A 20,225-nucleotide genomic window follows, 5' to 3' on the forward strand; every position below is an offset into this window, starting at 1 on the left:
CTTCTTCCTGGTTTCAAGTGGCCAATTAGGAAAAATGGCTTTGAATGCCAAGTTTCCCACGAAGGGTGCAAAGCATAATTTACACCTGGGAAAATGCAGACAATGGGCACCTCTGGTATGTGATGGGCGAAGATTCCTCTCCTGGGACAGTGCAGGCGTGTCAATTACTGGTACTAGCCATCAGGGCAACGGGAGGCCCCGGGTCGTCAGCTAGCCCATTTACTGTCTGGTTTCTGTTTATGGTAGAGTCAGGGACAGGCAGCAAACCTGTGTTCCCAGGGCATCAAAGGCTGACTGCCTTTCTCTTGCTCTCTGGGGGGGGGGGGGGGAAACAAGATGGGGCTCGTGGAAAAACAAGATGGGGTTTTTGTGTCTGGCTACAGGGGACCAGCAGGGGTATATATGGGCCGGTATACCGGCGCCACTCCAGGGGGCTCCCTGATAGCCCTAAGGGTACTGCTGAGGGAAAAACTTCTGACGGTGCGTGTACGCTGCGCGCACACACCTAATTGGAATGCACATGAGCAATCACTCAAAGAAGAATATTCTATGTGCCACTTGCAATACAGGGGAAAGCAGGCCCATGTCGCTTTGCAAGGAAAGGACATGGTGCGCAGCTACCACATATAGAACGCTTCAAAGATTACAACACAACAAAACCAACCATACTGGGTCCAATCACTGGTCCATTTAGCCTAATGACAGCTTCTGGGGAGGGGGGAGTTTTTAGAACAGGGCACTTTTTGAGAGCACCATCCTTGATTTCCACTCCCAGCTTCTAGCAATGAGAGTGGTTTAGGGTCAACCTGAGCATGGGATTAAATCCTTGACCATCTTGGCTAATAGCCATCGATAGGCCACCGTGCACTTCTCCAGTGAACCTAGTTATACTTTTGGCCATCACAATCATAAGCTGCACAGATTAACTGGCTGTTCTGCGAAAAAGGTATTTTCTCTTGTTTGTATTAAACCTGCCCCCTATCAATAGCATCCAGCTGTCTGGGTTTTGAGCAGTAGTAAAGACACTGAGACATCAGCCTGGAAACTGTACGTAATTAGGACACTACCAAATTCACAGCCATGAACAACACATCACGGGCCAGGAAATCTGGCCTTTCGGGTGCTTTTACCCTGCTCTATACAGATTTCATGGGGAGACCAGCATTTCTCAGACTGGGGTTCCTGAGCCCAAAGATAGGTGCCGGGCGGGAGGGTCACATGGTAATTTTAGGGGGACTGTGGTATTGCCACCCTTCCTTCTGAGTGGAGTTGTTGCCCCAGTGCCCAGCTCTGAAGGTAGCACCCCAGCGGCAGCGAGCAGAAGTAGATGTGGCAATCCTAGACCATGTCAGCCTTATTTCTGCACTGCTGCCTTCTGAGCTGGCCCGCTGGGAGTGGCAGCTGCTAACTGAGGGCCCAGCTTCGCAGGCAGCAAGAGAGAAGTAAGGGTGGCAATGCCATACGTATGCCATCCTTTCTTCTGCGCCAGTACGGGTGCTGCCTACAGAGCTGGGCTTCCAGCCTGTAGTGATCACTCTCCAGCTGCCCAGCTCTGAAGGCAGTGCAGAGGTAAGGGGAGCAGTACCACAACCCTCCCCCCCCCCACACACAATAACCCTGAAACCTCCCCCCTCCCACCCCAGCTTTGTTTTGGGTAAGGACCCCGACCATGACATTTCAGGTTTAAACAGCTGAAACCATGAAAACTTTGATTTTTAAAATCCTATGACTGTGAAATTGACCGAAATAGACTGTGAAACTAGTAGGGCCCTATACATAAGCTGGGAAATTCAAAGTTATGAGTCATCTCATCAAGCAGCATCAGCTAAGAGTATATTAAAAAGGTCTCTCTCTCGCTGGAGTTCTATAATGGTTTTTTCAATGGCCTCCCATATGCTACGGGTTTAAAAAACAACCTTTCAGTAGCTGGATACTTTATGGGTGAGCTTTTCTAAAGGGCGCCACATTGGCCTAACTTCCTCTAAAATCAATGGGGGCCGATTGCCTTTGGAAATCACACTCTGCAGGTTTTGTCCCTCTGGATGCTGGAAGTGTCCCACGACATGCACCAGCTCAGTGGTCACTAGGAGAAAACTTTCCTGTGTTTGAGAGCTGTCCCCTACTCCTAGCATGGGAAAAGGTAGAACCAGCAAAATGAAAACGGAGACTATTTAAATTTTAACCCCGAATGGCAAATGTATTCATAGTGGGACAAAAGCTTTGGAATGTCAACTCTAGAGCTCTCTCTTTGGGACTTTCCCTGCACCATTGAGATCAGTGGGAGTTTTGCCATTGACGCCAAAAGGTCCAGAACTAGATCCTTTATGAACTATAAAAAAGGGAACAAAGTTCAATCCTGAGATCTTTGGTAAAGATTCTCTCCTGTGCCAAGTTCTGAGGAAGCCTCTCAAAGTTGCTATTCCATGGCCTGCCCCCCTCTCAGACTCTAGGAAGATGCCACTTTGTTGTGCCTTACACCGAAAGGTGACCAGATTGTTTTCAGTCTAGGTGACTTAGACAGACACAGGGTACGTCTAGACTACATTGATCTTTTGGGATACCAGAAGTATTCCAAAATAGCAATGCCTTATCTTTAAAAACGCCCACTATTTCCCAGAATAGCAGACACGCTATTCTGCGCCCCTGTAATCCTCACTCCACGAGGGTTAAGGGATTTGCCAGAATGGTGCTTTATTTTGAAATTTGGCACTGTGTAGTCAGTGCCAAATTTCAAAATGAGCTCTTTTGATTTAGACTTGGAATAATTGCATAGCATATTCCAACAGAAGGGTGCTGTCTCGATGCACCCACACACACAGACAGAAAGACGACAAATCTAAAGTCTGCAAGAGAAAAGACACTCACTCGGTAGCATTCTCCTTCTGATCACAAAATGACGGGGTTCCATGTATCTGAAAGGGAAGCTCACCTACATTTAAAGGTGGAAGTCACAGAAAGAAAAATTATAACATTTCCTTTTGGTTAGCACAGCCGCAGAAACACAACCATTGGTTGCAGTGGTTCCCTGTTCACAAACTAGTCCTTTTTTCAAGCAGGCACCATTTCCTTTGTCTTATAGGTGGTCTGTATATAGCTCAATAAAACTGACACAGGCTCCCTTAGGTTGCTATATTGCACAGGAGTCTAATTTCATGATTACAACTATTTCTCAAATACAACAATGTATTGCCACACAGTAGTTTTACAGCCGTGTCTGGTGTATGTTGTAAGAGAAGAGCTAACTTAGTGGTTGCAGCATACACATGTTAATGAAAACAAAATTAGTTTAGCCAACAGGGAAGTTGCATTTTTCTGTAGTCATGATTAAGCCAGCTTTCCGATACAGACAGTGATATGCTGAATATCTGGAATACATTTCCTGACAGGGGAGCTGTGAGGTAGCATGCTACCTTGAAAACTTCCTGCCAAGGATACTGCAATGAAGAAATGGCAGGACATGGAAGAATATGTGTGCCTCTGAGAACCAGTCCGTTTGAAAAAAAATGTAATGAAGAAAAATGTGTTTGGACACAGAGAAACCTGTGATTTTAGGACTTCAAGCCCTCAAAGGCTATGTCTAGACAGCAAGCCTCTTTCAAAAGAGGCCTTTTCGAAAGCAAGCTGCTTTTTCAAAAGAGAGCACCCATGCAGTCTGGATGCTTTCTTTCAAAAAAGCACAGTTTGCATTACATAGCGCCTTTTTTCAAAAGAGCACTTTCGAAAAAAGGTGTTCTTCCTCTTAAAATGAGGTTTTCTGCGGTCAAAAAAACCCGCTGCGTTCTTTCAATTTACTTTCGAAAGACTGCGGCAGCAGTCTAGATGCAGGGGAAGTTTTTTCGAAAAAACCCTGTAGTCTAGACACACCCTAGATGTGCCATTGCAGGATGGAACAAGCCAGTACTGAAGTAACCATATTATTTTATTTGCTTTCCCATGTTACTGTAGAAAGCTTGCATTTCTGCCTCTCTCTTCTATGTTTTGCACATCCCAGACACTGGAAAAGTCTGTTCAAGAGGAAGCGCCTACATTTAACCAGATATTTTTGATCTATGGAACATTCCCAGTCTGTTGTTTTTTTTTCCAAAACCTTGCCCCGGAACTACCCTTCTGCAACTTGTTAACATTGGTTGACCCATTATCCCTTGGAATCATATTTACATGGAAAAATTTCATCATTTCATGCTAACACTCCCAGCTTGCAATGATGACACTAATGCAGGGGTTCTTACATTAGTGACTAATTGAAACCCGATCAGAAGAAAATACCATTATGACTTTAAAAAGCTTATGTATAGGTTCTGTTTTCCCTAGCAATTAAGCCAAACATATGAATTTCATGAGTAGATTTCAAATCTGGATAATGAATTGAATGCTATTCCATTAAGTTCTAGACTGTGCATATTTCATTGCCCAGGATTTGAGATTGGCTTGGTATTTTAATAGGGGAAAACGGAAAGCAGCATTAAAGGCTGTGGCTTTATACGGGTTATTGTTTATGAGCTGTTAAAAGGAAAAAGTGGGGATGGGTCTTTTATGAGCTAACAAATTAGTTGATCTATTCTCCTGGGACTAGCCCTGGAGACTCTCTGAGGTGCTGGGAATCCCTTAAAAATGTGGCCCACTTGCAGCTCCTACTGAATGATGGGGGAGTTTTGAATGCTTGGCCCCTGTCAGGGCCAGGTCTTACGGATTGAATCAAGGGGACAAAGTAAAGCTTAGTAGGAACCAAGGGGCTGCTCTGGAAATAGCAGATTTCCCAATCCCCCTTTGCAGAGTTGTAGTCACCATTTTTGTTCTTTTTAACAAGTGCACTTGAATTTCTCAAACAAGGCAATAAAAAATGTGGCGTGTGTGGAATTTTACTAGGTCAAGAGAAAGGCTAACAATCCTACGTACAGTGCACATAGAGGTAGGATTAAAACAATGATGTGGCTGACTACTCCTCCAAGGCTCTGAAACTACCCAGCTCAAATACTGTACATGGAGAGGCTTTTCCTGGGTGCCAAACCCTAACTCTCTAAACTGCATCTGCAAATCATTTCAATAGTCGGCAGCTGGTGATTTTTACCACAGATACTTCAGAAATCAGACTGTGACAGACAAGAGCTCTGCATGGAGCCTGCGTGTTACATCCTGATTTAGTGACACAGTAGAGCAGTGGTTCCCAATCTGTGGTCTGCAGTCCTGTGGAGGTCCACAATGGTACTGTAACAAGTTGAGGAAAGGAAAAATACTGGAGAGTTGAGGAAAGGAAAAGTAAGGCTCGGGACCACCGAGGGACTGGGACTTTCCGCCAGGTGATTCTCTCCTGGGGCTTGCCAATTGCGACCCACCACACGCACTCTGTCTCCCACTTTTGAGATGGGGTCTTGATATCCCAGAAGGCACCATCCATCCTCCTGCCACCAGCTGTGCTGCCATTTACTATATAGTACAGGAATTTGGTCTCTGACTTCTCTCTCCTGCGGACATGTGGACACAGGTACCTGCACCTCACTGAACTGTTCTGGGTCAGCACTGATTTTTAAAATCTATCTCTGTTGAACATACATCATTTAATGACATATCATTAAAATGAGGTTGTGTGCATTACTAAATTATACAAGGAAACAGTGTTTCCATCATATTCTTAAGAACTATATTAGTTCAATTATAATTGACACTTGGAATCTACTGTATAATACAAACGATGTGTATCAAATATGGTCTGAGGAGCGTCACGTACAGCAAATGTTGATAATATCCCTTTGTGCCTGTGAACTAGCCTGTGCACTAATAACTAATTAACAGTCTGAACTGTGCATTTTCTCACTCAAGCAACTCAAGAGAGTATTTCTGCCAACTTCCAATTTACTTTGATACAACAAACAGCAGCCCTTACTATATGAGCTCCATTAACAAGTCTGAGCTTCAACTATCTTATAATGTTGATGCCTGTCCTAGTGTCAAAATACCTTTTTGTTTCAATCTGCAACCCTTCCACACCAACCATTTTGTCTGTACAACCAAGGAGGCCTCTGCAGAGAGCGCTTGAAGTCATTGGGCCAACAGGTGAGTGTAATGTCCCATTTGTCTAACAAAAGGTTATCCTCTATCCATCAATTACATAGGGCTACTGATAAGAAAATGTCTGAAATGAAATTGTGTCTGTATGTGAACTGACCAATCAGATGTGCTTGCCACCTACCCACCCCTGTAACCTCAAACTAAATGGGTTGATGGTCTACCCATGTCAAAGCTGCAGTCCTCAATGCCTTACCCCCCACAGCCGATCCTCATGCACATAACCCCCCAAATCCTGATATAAGCCCCCAATTAATCATACAGTTCCTAAATCCATCCCAGCAGATACATGAAGAGGGAAGAATTCTGAACCCTCCTTTGCCAAGTTCTTTCCTGACATTATGAACATGATGGTGGCAGGACCTTAAATGAAGTTAAAGAGGGAGAGGAGAAAACAGCAGAAAAATCTCCCACAGAATCCCATCACCAACAAGACCCTTTCCTCACCCAACTATTCAATTTCCACCTGTGCGCACCACTCTGTGTCATGACCACCCTTCCAACTGCTGGCAGTTCATCATCCCCAACACTGGGAAGATTAAGCTTGATAGGAAATATTGCCCACCACCCTCAACGCTCCATCTGTCAGATACCAGCAATAGATAATCACACTAGGGGAAAGTGTTCAGCCCATCAACAGCTGGAGAGGGCAGTTAGATGATCATCTAAGCTCTTGTCTATACACACAGTGGCATGTGGGCTACATACTACAGTGAAAGTTAGGCTACTTTTAAATACTTCTGACTCTTTAAAGATTATTTTTATCTTCACAATATCCATAGAGCTACCCCCACTGAGGTTTACTCAGAGATTTTAATTTCTTACAACTGGACAGAAACGGTTGGAAGCTGAAGCTAGACAAACAGAGAGGGAACAAGGCATCCATTTTTAGCAGAGGTTAATTAACCACTGGAATAGTTTACCTAGGAATTAGAAATCTTTACGTCAAAATGACTCGATAAATAATTATTCCTTATGACACAAGCTTACCACGTACCCTGGCCTGCTTATACAATCTGAGAGGAGTCCATAGATCCCAAGGATTAGCTGAGTCCAGCGTCATCTGGAATGGATCCCAGTGCCTCCATTGCTTTCTGCATTTTCACTTCCGTATAAACTCCTGCAGGAGTTACACACTAATAGGATGCTCCCCCCTTGACCTCTGCCTGGATCCTCACTCCCCAATCCCACAGGGGCTGTGTGTGTGAAGAACAGGGGGAGCTGATAGGAAAATGCAAACTAGATACACAATCAAAGGGATAGGTAGCATGGTAGCATGAGCAGCAGTCTTGCCCTTTCCACCCCTGCGAGGTCAAGAGGGGTGAGTGGAAGTATGCTGCAGAGCCAATACCTATGCTCTCATACCCAGGACTTTTTGCTCTCCTGCAGACCCAAATGTGGCAGCAATTTAGGGGGACCAATCACCACACAACAAAAGAAAACTGGGAAATTATAATGGAAATACTCACAGAGTCTTAACATTACTCAATAACTCAACATCTTTCCATCACGATACCCTAACGTTTGACATAAACAAGAAATGATACCCAATGGCTAGAAGACCATTTCTGAAAAGGCATATGAAGTAAAGATGGGGGGGGGGAAAAGCCATATGCCTAAGAAACACTTCATTGCTTTCTTTATTAGATGCACCCACAGTACACAGCCTCTTGCACATGTGCAAGAGGGAAAGGTTACACATTTATATTTGGGAGCACCATTGAGTTTGATTTTTTAATTCCATTTTTTAAGAAAAAGAAAGTGATGTTCAAAGAACGGCAATTCAAATCTTTAAGACCTGCTTCACTTTACCCAGAGATGGAAGATTTTTCTTTTATTACTTTGATGTAGCATAGAAGAGTCTGGTTAGACCAGGCTGTATATTTTCATAAGCAACTTTTCATATAAAAATGTTTTATTTCTCCACGCACCCAATAGCTTAAGTGCATCTAAATTTAAAAACAGTAATTGAACTACAGCATTCTTTGAGAGGTGTGGGGGGTGGGGGGGGGTGGGAAATGAACTTTTGCTGCCCTCTCATGCTTAAACAACAAAATACTAAAATATCAAGGAATCTATGACTAATGCTAATTTTTAAATAAAAAGCATAAGCAGGTCATTCTTTATATTAGACAATGACAAGAACTGCATTGCTACTATTTATCGTTGAGAACCCCACATCAACACGTGAAATTTGATTAGAGCTTATATATAGTAAGTTATCCAAAACAAACCAAATAAATACATCCTGTGTTCAGTGAGGTCATGATAGGATGTCAGTTTCTTCTAAACTGACGCTGCTGCTTCTTTGGATAATAAATAGCACATGGATAAACCCTTGTTTTAAATCAAAATTAGCTGAACTTTGCTTGAAGAACACACAATCCGTTTATTGGGGAATATAAAACTCACTGCCAATGTGTACTAGAAAAACTAGTTTTTGACTCATTACCCAGCTATTTTCCAAGATACAAAAATAAAAATATTCATGTGCAAATAAAAACAATGCTTTCCTCATGCTTTTGATCACCCTCATTTTGTCACAGGACAATGTCAGTCTTGAAAAAGGGCACCTCCTGCTTTCTAAGCCAGTTCTATGATCCTAATTGAAAAGAAAATGAGGTGCATGGGAGAAGGAACTATGTATCCAGTTCTCGAACTCTCCCACAAAACAGTAAAAACAAACCAAAAAAAAGCTTTTCAAACAATATATTTTCTTTTTCCATTATGTAAGAGAGCCTGAGGCTATACTTACACATGTACAACATGAGTACAGCTGCTTCAATTCTAACTCAAGGAGTTCTTGGCTCTGCATCCTGGATTGTCCATATATAGAAGAAGGTAAAAATAAATTAAATCCTTCTATTTATGCTAACAAAACCAAGATTAATTTACTGTAACCGTGCTTGCAAATACTCCAATGGCATTAGAATGCTTTTATTTAAAGTATTCAAAGGTTTGGAGGAGAGGCAAAAACACTCAAAAGTTATGAAAACAATAGGGGAAGCTTACAAGATTAAGAAAGCAATGCATGCTCAATTTAAAGTACCAAGAGGAACTTTTACTTCCCTATAACCTGATGTTATGCTCTAGTTTTGAAAATATTGTTCATTACTTTGACCTGACAATGCTTAGTCTTTCCCCTGTAATCAATATGGTTCAAGACATGAGTGATCTTCCATCAGCTGTAATGTTGGCAGGCTATAAATGCCATTAACAAAAAAGTAGTTTCTCAAAACCATGGAGCAAACAAAACCCAACTGAATGGATTCACTGATCACAATTGACTTAAATCCATATGCTGCCTTTATCTTTACACAAAACTCCCATTGATTCCAGTGGGACAGAGGCAGAGAGTATTGCCTTTGCGTTGCAGCAGACAGTGGATTGCGTAGATTCTGTGGTAACAATATGGCAAGTGCTTTTTTAAGTACATCACAAAGTACAACTTCAGACTGACCTCACCTTTTTAGACCCAGGTAACTAACCTCATGTTACCGCATTCTATGTAAAGAAATATTCCATCTTAGAAGTGAAAATCACTTTTAGATACTCTCCAATGTCCCCACATGAGATGTAGTAGAATATTGCAACCAAATAGGTTTTTGTGAATTTTGTATGATCAATTTCAGTAGGTCATGCCAAAACCAAGGACATCCAATAATAATCAGCACTCACCTAAATTCTAAGCACAGGAAAAGAAGGCACCTTTTTCTAATGCCACATTGTTTCTTTTCATTCTGCCAGGCCAAAAAAAAAAAAATGGAAACACAAAGATTTCTTTCCACCATAATGGTTCAATTGTTGATGATTTAACACAGTCAAGTCAAGAATGAGTTTAAGTGTACCCTCTCATTTCAGACATATTCACACTACTAAATACAACCCCCAACTGTAGTAGAAACAAAAAGCTGTCAAAATCAAAGGGCTAAGGGACTGTTTTTTTATAAATTTATTTAATCTTCAGTATTTGAGCTTGCACCTTTGTTCCAGCACTTTTAAAATAAAATGTTTCACTTATGACAGTATCTGCCAAGTTTACATTGAGTCCCAGTCAGTGTTCTTATAAGAGGCTTATATTAATCCCATTAAACCATGTTGTGGCGTTTTGGGTTGCAGATGACTGATTCACTTCTGTTCTTTTTTCAGAATTAACAGTGTCAAGCTTTTACAAAGTTGTTGCATTTCCAACATCCAATGTGCAGACCAATGTGTACAAACTGTGAACTGATAATCCTGAAAAAGTCAGTAACCTGGGATTGGATTCCTGCTCCCCTCCCGCTTTTTTTTTTTCCAACCTGGAAACAAGAAAACCTCAAATTCTACTGTACATTTGAATGGTAGGAAGAAAAAAATATACAAGCTCTAGCTTATACTGTATTTCTATCAATGGCAACAGGTCATAAGTTCATGTTTGCAACTAACACAAAGACTCATGAACACCAAGTCAGCTTTATACCATAAATACTGCTGGATTGATGGTTTGGTACTATCAACTCACTGTCATAGGTCTATAACAGTTCAAAAGCATCCTGGAGAAAAATCCTGAAACATATACCTTTCAGTATATAATAATGCAACTGCATTAGCTAAATATATACTGTACACAAGTCTTATCAGCATTTTACTGACCAAAGATGTAAGATTCCACTTTTAAATACAAAGCAGATAGCCAATAATGCATACTTATATTACAGCCGCCCTCTTATTTTTCTTTTAAACAATTTGGTCACAATGCACCTTGGATATAAAAGCATTTTAAACTTTATTATTAATACTCAGGACATTAGGATTTCCAGAATTTTTTTTTCAGTAGCATTTGTAGAACCACTTCTGGTAACAAATACAGTAGTTAGGAATGAGCATCCACTTCAGAATGCAGAAGTATATTATCCACAATCCTTTCCAGCTAAATCCATAGGGCTGGCGCTGTGATGAGTACGGTCACAAACACACTATAATATGTTTTTAGAGGCTACATCCTCTTCTGCTGGAATACTTTATAAATACATATTAAAAAGTAAGGCAACAACTCCAAACAGTCCAAACTGTTTGCTCAGCTCTGTTCCCAATTAGATCCATGACCACTGGAAATCAATTTCATGCTTGTACTGTTTAGCGTTTGTCGTTATAATTTCAAAATGGTCCAATAAAATGTATATCTACTGTAATCATTTAGCCATTAGTATTACCAAAACAGCTCTGGTATATGTCATATGACATGTAACTAATACTGGTTAGGTACTGAAGTTCATGGTGTTACCATTGCCCATTTTCAAAGGATTCAAGACACTGTGGATTCACAATAAATCGATACATTAATCTGAAATTTCCTTCCCTACTATGTTTATCACCTTTTCATTCTTCTTCCTAATGTTTGCACTGAAGAAGTACCAGTACTAGACTGGTACCAGAAAGATGCTCACACCAGTAAACAAAACCTTAGGGACCTCTATTTTTCATGGCCCTGATTTGCATGGACATTCAACTTATGAAGATGTGCAAAAGGAAAAAAAATGTCAAATTACAGTAAAGTTATCCAGAGAAGGAGGATGTCACACAAACTCAAAAGGAAATGACAATCTTTTTTTTCTCTTTTACTATAAATACATTGAACAGTTTAGCAGAAAGGCAAGCTAAATTTAAGATTGTTCACATTTGAAAGTTGTATCATACTTTCTGCTAATGATAAATAAGGAACGGGTCCTGACAATGGAATTTTGACATAGCAATTTTCCTCAAAAGATCTCTGAAGACTGGTTTTAAAGAAGGGTCAAAACAATGATTATGTTTGCAAAGTTCTGAGAAGTCCATCTGTTGTCCAAACTTTGGATAAAAGTCCTTATTTTTTCCTTTACTTAGAGACAGTTATATACAGTGTTGTAATAATGAAACAAATGTGAAATCTACTGTAAAGTTGCACAATACAGAAAACTGTTGCTCCATCTTCTACTACATAAATGTGTGACTCCACAGGTTAATAATGCTGCTTTGTTTCTTTTGTTAAGTTGGAATTATTCCATCACGTCTAAGACCTCTCTTTAACTCCAAATCCTCCAGTTTTTTCCACAGTTCTTCACGTTCCTTTTCTTTTTTCTTCTCACTGGCAGATAAAATAAAACAAAATGTTAACAGTAAGGAACCTTTAAAAGTTTCTATTCAACAATACTTATTTGATGTAAGCTATGAGAAATATTTTTCCAATGCACATGCATCAGTACACATTCTTTACTTCAACTTTTATTTTACATAAATGATGCTGAAACAGGAGATGGGATATGCTAAGAAAAAAAAGTTTAAAAATCTTTACTGAAGTTAATTTTACAAAAGAGCAAAAATTACTAGATCATATGACAATTATATTAAAATATTTTATGGATAAAATGTATTCAATTTTGTGTTAATACATACTTTTGTGGCCAAGTTCTATTTCACAATTTCAGTTTATTTCTTTACAGAAGACTATAATGGTTTCTTTTGTTTTAATTAATGTTAAACCTAGCCTATTCTCTCAGACAAGGCCAGATTAACTTCAGCAGTGCAGTTAGTGTCAATCTAGTTGCAGGATCTGACCCTCATTTAATTAATTTGTCTTTATTCCTTCTAAATTCCTTCAAAATAATCTGTGCAATGTTTGCTTTACCAACAGATTGCTCTATTTGATTAGATAAAAGGAATGAGAGTAACAAGACTGGAGTCCAACTGAATGGATGAAGTGTCAGGAGAAACCCAATAAAAATTAAAAAACTAAACTAGAATTTAATTTTTTTATTCTCTGAGTTCTCTCTCTTTGTTACTGGTTATTTGGCGTTAATATGGTTTTGATGCTATGAAGCAGAGACATACTGTTGTAACTGCTTTTAAATAAGCATAAAATTAGGTCAATATGTTCCAATAACAACTACAACATGTGGAGTATATGGTCTTTATTCCAGAAGTTGGAGACAGTTTTCAATTTCTGCTTAAGTCACATTGCAGGATCTGGTCCAATGGGAATGTGAGTATCATGGACAGTTAGGGTACAGATGTACAAATTTCAAATTTGCCACACTGCAGAGTTTCTCAAAATATTCCACTGATTTAGATTCTTAATCCTAGCAAAACTTCATTTAGTCAAAGTGCAGTCATTTGCACATAATATCTATAACAACATTCTTGGAAAGAAACAAGTATCTGTTTCCACTCATAATTTCTACTTTCATTATACACAGTTGCTGAAAAATATTCAAAATTAAATACAAGAAATGGTGAATACACTTAACAGAGATTTATCATTTTATTATCTAATTGCTGTAACATGTATCCCTTCTTTTTAAAATATTTCAATGGGTTACCTCATTAGTTCACCTATCGTTGAACTATTATTATTCACTGACACTTAAAATTTTAGCCAAGTTATTTAGAATTTGCCAGGGCTATACGCATCACTCTTATTTTTGAAAATTTTGTTCTGTTGGGGAACCCAGCATAAATCTTTCTTTTCCTAAACCCTGATCCTGTGAATAATCCCCCCTGATGTCAACTGATTCACTAGGCTGCCTTTGGAATGTGTGTTCTTAGACTGTAATTTCATTTTGGGGATTGCATTATGCATTAAATTCTTACTGAAGTATTTGCCACTTCTAACTACAACACTTCTTACAAATACTAATGTACTTTGCACCAGCATTTAGTAATCTAAAATCCAATCTCCTATGGAAAGATGTTTGAATACATGGCCAGGTTTTTCCACAGAACCCTAAAAAGTCTTTACCTAAAGCAACTGTGATTGTTTAATTGTTAATATTATATATGGTTTAATAATGAAGTTAATTTAATCCATTTTTACATTCTAGTATATATTTTAAAATAACAATTAATATATTTCTATTAGCACCAGCCCTAGGTACAGTAGAGGTAATCAAAGTAAGTGCTAAGAAAGTTCATCCATATAGTCATTGCCTGTAACATACAGGTTACGGCAGAGTCTGATCCTGTGAAACAAAGAGTGCCACATGAGATACAGACAGAATCCCTGTCACATGCATCAATTTCAACAGTAGCTGAGGTTTCTCAGAACCTTCCTGGATCAGATACCTAGCCCTAGGATTCTGTGTTACACACACTACAAACTGTACAGTGATTATGTCAACTAATCTGACAGATTGAACCTTGTCTACCAGGGCCCGAACAAAAACCATAAAGTCACATATGACTTGGCTCAGGACTCGACACAGAACATGTTAATGCAGTCATTAATCCAGTGCACAATCTAACCCATTAATTACAGATTTGTAACCATATAAAACATTGTACTTTATTATATATCAAAGCAAAGCAAAGCAAAGCAAAAGGTGAACTATGAACCTGGTCACACAATTCAACAGTCTCATGGTCTCCAAAAGACTTCCAAGACTATACTAACCTAAGAAGGTTTGATGACATACAGTACCCTTCACTTTGCTTGTGGGAACCCCGAGTCACACAAAAGACACGACTTAAACGAAGTCGCAAACTGCCCGGAGTTCCCGAAGTTTCCTCATTTTTTTCACCTGCTGCTTTGGATAAACTGAAATTTTAGACAAAAGATGATGCACTATAATTGGAGAATGAAGATTAAAGAAAATAGACAAAAAACATTATACTAGGGTGCAACTAATGATTGTACGAATGGTGCAGCTACTGGATTCTTCACTCTAAAGGACTTAGCTATATCAAGATCAGTGAACAAGGAAATACTGAAAGGTGCCACTTAGGCTTAAGACCACGTGCAGGATAAGAAGGATGGGTCTTATGGTGAGTCATGTGTTGAGGAAATCCCTCATGTCCCACCTCCACCTTTTTTTAAACCTTTAACTTAAAGTGATCTCTTTAAACCCTTGTTGTTCTTACATTTCTGAAAATCTTGATACATTTAAGTCTTTTGGAATGTGGCGCCAAAAGGAGCTCTGAGGAATGCAAATCCACAAGCTATGCAACGGGTACTGTATTTCATAGGGAAGAAAACAACCAACTCTATGTGATAGTCTCTTGCAAGGACAAGGCTAATGAGCATGCAGAAAAAAAAATGAGGCACTGCAATCAATTGTGTGTGAAATTATGCAATCACAGCAAAGTGTGAGGAACAAATTAAATGGCAGGCCTTATGCACAGCTGACAAAAAAGCTTTAAAAAGTTACCGCTGACGATCTGACTTGTAAGTGGCTGTCAGCTCGTCAAACATGGTGCTGTTCATTTCCATAAACGCCTTCAATACATTGTAGACTAAAGCTACAATTGCCCTGTGAAATAAAAAAAAAAGAAAAAGAAAAAAGATAAAGCATCTATCAGCTTTAGTTGAAACTGAATAAGAAAAAAATATAATATACACACTTTTCTTAACTATTCTTATTGGAATTGCTGAGCCTTATTCTGAGCTATTAGTTAAGAGTGATGTAACTTCATTGAAGTTACTCTTGATTTACATATTTATATGAAGGGAGAATCACACTTTTTATCAGGTAAACGGAAAGAACAAATCCCTACCTACTACTAGAGATGTAAAATCCCATACCGATTAAATGAGGGTGGGCTGGTGCGGCGCCCCCCTCACTGCGGATGGGAGCTGCTCTGGCCAAGTTGGAGCCCCGCTGCCCATGGTGTGCCGGATCAGAGGGGGTCTGCTCCAGCGCCCCATTAATTAACCATAACTGATAAGCATTGCCTGGTAAGGGAGATGTTTATCTGTTAACCAGGTATGCATTCACATCCCTACCTATTATAGGTAACAAGAGATACCTAGCATATACAAGTGCAGATACTTTACCAAGCAGTGGAGCAATTCTGAATGTAATCCAATGGCCAAAATTGTTATTCTAACAAAAGTAAATCTAAACAAACATCAGATGTGACTTATGCATACAAAAAGGTTCACTGGATGCTTCTGAACAGAGTATGAACATGCTGCAGATCTATATAGAGCCAAGTATGAATTATATGAGAGATTCCCTTGGAGTTGTGCATTTCATGGTCATTTCACTTCAGTACATATAAAAAGAAAACAAGACCACCGAGAAAAAAATCTTTGAGGAAGAGGTGATAATTCTAAGAGATGAAAGTTTATTTTAATCACAATTTTTTAAAGTATAGCCTAAATAAAAAATGCAGTATGCATGCTGAAAACGATTCCAACATTAAATTTTAGGATATGGATAGCATTTTGCAATCACGAAGCCCCAGACATGTTCTCTGCCAACTAGTAAATGGATAACATCTAATCATAACTACACATATCATTAAATGTTTCCCTAAACTAACTTTAAAAAACCCACAACAAAACAAAAAACCCAAAACAGATAAATAGGAAAGGTACATTTTCATGATCATGTAAGGATGCAATTTTTCTAAACAGTGTACATCAGTGTAGTTTGAGAACATAGGTTGCTCAATATGAGCAAATAATTTGTATCTCACTGTGAACCATCTATTGATTAATGCTGATTTAAGAGCTGACATTGTCTTTGAATATATTTATAAAAATAATCTAACCTGAGAACCTACTGAAATTTGTACGCACCTGTTTACATTTAGAAAAATGCGGCCGCCACTGATTAGATGACATGAATCAAAATATTATGTTGTATCTACAGAGATGTATTAAAATCAAGAGGTATGTGACAGGTCAATTTACAGTCAGGCTTCTCCTGTGAACCAATTTATAGTTATGTATTCACAGAGCATTAGAAATGTTTGGGTGCCTGATACTTTTTCTTGGTAATTATGCAGTTTTTCCATTTCTATTGTTTTTGTATTTATGATGAAAAAATAAATACAAAAGTTTAAAAAAATATTTATGCAGCATATATTATCTGCCCTAATTATTTTGGAAATAAAATAATCTACACTGCTATTATCCTACAGAGTTCAGATTCTGTGCATGTATCAGATAATTTAAAATTATTCTGAGCCAAATACCACCCTGGTTTAAATTCTATTTACATTAATAGTATGTCCTCTGTTTACATCAGGTCTGAATTGTCTCTTTTGAGCTCATGTTTTCTTTAATCTGGAATTTCCAGGGTTGAACATACAGGTTTCAGCAAGTGGACAGATAAAAGATAATGCCAAAACTTACGGATTCCAGTGTTCTTTAGAAATCCTATACAGACTGGAGAACATGATGGGAAGTATAACGTTGGAGTTCTCTTCTATCAAACTCATGATATATTCATTATTCCAATAATACAGTGCCCTTTCTGCCACCTTTGATAGGGGAAAAAAGAATAAAATCCATCAGAAAATTTCAGTTACCTACAAATTTGTTACATTTTACAGAAAACTCACCATAAACAAATAGCTTCAGAGCCAATCAAAGGGCTATCATTACTTTCAAAATTAAATCTCTATTTTATCCAGGAAATAACTTGCATTAATGTAAGGAGGTCTTTAAAGTAACTACAAAACACATTTAAAATGATTAAAATTAATGTATAAATATTCACAGTTTGGTTTCATTGTGGTTTCACAGACCCGTATGACTTGAACCCAGGGAAAGTGCTGAATACTGATGTGTCATGGTTCAAATTCTTGTCTCCCAGCTAAATCAAAGAAAGCCAAGGCATGGAGTATCTTACAAGAGGTGCTCTGTACTTGGCATAATTGAAAAACAAGGCAAGAGGGGGTTGGGCGAAGGTGGCTTTAAGCCATGATTGCTCCCTCCAGATCCTAAAATACTCTAAGGGTTAAAGAAATTGCTGGCATAATTCAGACTCCTTTGAAGGACTCAGTCGCATCAAACTCCATGAGCACTGCTTAGACTCACAAAAACACTGCTTTTTGTTACACTCTGCCTCTAACATGCCTTGCCCCCTGAGTCCCCACCACACTTCCTATGTGAAGGTTCGTGAGGGACCCTTGAAGGCAGGTTTTGATCATTTACTGGAATGTCTAAATTACCCTAGGAGCTAATTATGCTAGCATAGCCTAGGATTAGGAGGGTGATTTACACCCACTTTACCCCTCTTTGCCATGAGATGTATGTTTGAATGGAATCTAAGATCTCACCCTTGGAGTCTCATCTTTGTTCTAGTTCAATCTTCTCTGAGTGTAGGATCTGCTAGTGTAACACACTCAGCCACGGATAGAGAAACAGTAAATATAGTCTAATCAGTATTAAACTCAACATTTAGATTTCCACTATGTACATTCACAACTGCTTAGAAACTATATTTCTATTTTTTTTTAAATTACTTGTTTTACTGACCTGAAAGTGAGGACTAGAAACACACTTGGCAATTTGTTTAAACAAAGGTTCCTGAATTTTGACAAACTGTGAAGGTTCAATCACATCCAAGATCTCCTCCAGCTCCCCAAGGAACATGACCTAGACGCAAGTAATTGTTAAATTCAGAACTTGTCAAATCTTGTATTTGCAATTCATCAGCTAAGTTTTCAAACTGGTCTCAACCCATCTTCTAGTTTTATAGGCACAAACAACAGAATGTAGTCATCCACTTTATTTATTTAACTGAAATCAGACAGTTAAGATAGCTAAATTTCAAGATTTGACCCCACAAGTAATAGCAGGTGCAAAATTACAGAACAAGTTTCCAAAATTTTGCACACTAACTCTAAATACAAACAAAAGGGAACAGTTTTTGTAGCTGGTTAGCAATGAACTTAAGGATAAACATACTTGTATTCCTACAGCAGTATACATTTTTCTATAGCTCATGACAGTTATCAAAAAGACTAGTTTATAGTTTAGGCCCTAATGCTGTACAAACCTTTCACACCCATATAACACATTTGCTCCTCAGGAGAGATAGAGGTTCAAATCACTCTGAAATGATGAAGGATTTGTGAAAAAAGTAATGGCTGCTAAGTGGGATAGTGAAAAGAGGGAGAAGACAAGACTATTTGATTCATCATTTAAAAAAAAATCTGCAAGGTGTTGGGCATCTTCAACTTCTATTAGCTTCCATTCTCCGCATTTTATCAAACTGAATGATAAATTCTACACTCCATAGTTCCTGGATCTTGCTTCTGGCTGAACAACACATGCTTAGTGCTCTATTTACAGATTATAATGCATGGTCTTTGCCCTAAGGAATTTACAGATGGCGCTATGTAGCTGGGGTAAATGCCTGGTCCCAGTGAAGACAATGGCAAAACTTCCATTGACTTCAATAGGCCAGGATTTTACCCTCGTAATTAAAGGATCCATCTTTAATTACTTGTCTTTTGGGCCAAATTTTCAAACAAAGAAGCTTTCTCTTTCCCATAAACATCAGTGTGTAAGCTCGGATTTGCAAGATCATGTAACTAACTGCAAATACCTCTAGCCCAACTATGAAAAAGTAGGCCTAACACAAACTGCTTCAATTCGTAACAGAATTTTTCCATGAAATTTCAAAACATTCACTTTTACCCGCGTTTACATGAAAAGTCACTCTCTTGTGAAAGAATGCTTATATTAGCATACTACTTAAACTTGCCAACCGAGACTATGGTCTGGTCTACACTAGGAGTTTAGGTCAAACTTTAGCTGCATAAAGGTTAATTTTCAAAACACTTAGTCCACAATTCCTACCCTGTTCTGTTGACCTTAAGGGCTGCTGAAGTAGATTTCAATACTCCTGCTTTACATGAGGAGTAACGCAATATTTGACCTTGTATGGTTGACTCTACAGTAGTGCAGACCAAGCATTGTGAAAGTTGACATTCTTTGTCTCTGGGAGGCATCCCACAATGCTGTGCTTTGACCACTCTGGCCAGAACTTGCACCTCTACTGCTCTCCAGATGAACAGGAAAAGCACCAGGAAAGTTTGAATTTTATTTCCTATGTGGACAGCGTTGCGAGTACACCTCAGAGAAGGCAGCACACCTGGCTGTGAGTTTAATGAATTCAAGTTCCATGAACTCCAGGACCCAATGGAGCAGAAGAGCACGAGCATGGAGTGTGAAGGAAATCTTGGACCTCAGAGGCATGGGGGAGAGGAATCCATTCTCTTGGAGCTTTGAACCACCAAAAGAAACACTGATATCTATACAAAGATCTCAAAGCACATGGAGAAAAAAGGATATGCCGGGGACGCCCAGCAGCGCCATGTTAAAATAAAGGAGTTGAGGCAGTTCATCACTAGACAAAGGAGGCAAATGGACAGTGAGGTGCATTGCCGCAAAAATGGCGCTTCTACGACAA

The 20,225-nt window shown here is 39.0% G+C and overlaps 1 protein-coding gene across 8 annotated transcripts in view; it reads right to left on the bottom strand.

The window, feature by feature from the left end:
- Positions 1-10,000: 10,000 nt before the first annotated feature.
- Positions 10,001-20,225, bottom strand: part of PPP2R5E (protein phosphatase 2 regulatory subunit B'epsilon) — a 231,084-nt gene continuing 220,859 nt past the window's right edge. For 6 of the 8 annotated variants that reach the window (XM_075926375.1, XM_006110756.4, XM_075926379.1 and 3 more), the window contains 5 exons: positions 18,284-18,403; positions 17,156-17,283; positions 15,222-15,323; positions 14,468-14,611; positions 10,001-12,166 (listed from right to left, as the gene is read on the bottom strand). In XM_075926375.1, coding sequence (XP_075782490.1) covers positions 12,067-12,166; positions 14,468-14,611; positions 15,222-15,323; positions 17,156-17,283; positions 18,284-18,403 — 594 coding nt within the window. In that variant the 3' untranslated portion in view covers positions 10,001-12,066. The remainder of the gene's footprint in view (positions 12,167-14,467; positions 14,612-15,221; positions 15,324-17,155; positions 17,284-18,283; positions 18,404-20,225) is intronic. The other 2 variants (XM_075926377.1, XM_075926376.1) reach the window with 2 other exon arrangements.

Source organism: Pelodiscus sinensis, chromosome 4, assembly GCF_049634645.1.
Source record: "Pelodiscus sinensis isolate JC-2024 chromosome 4, ASM4963464v1, whole genome shotgun sequence".
NCBI classification, from domain to species: Eukaryota; Metazoa; Chordata; order Testudines; family Trionychidae; genus Pelodiscus; species Pelodiscus sinensis.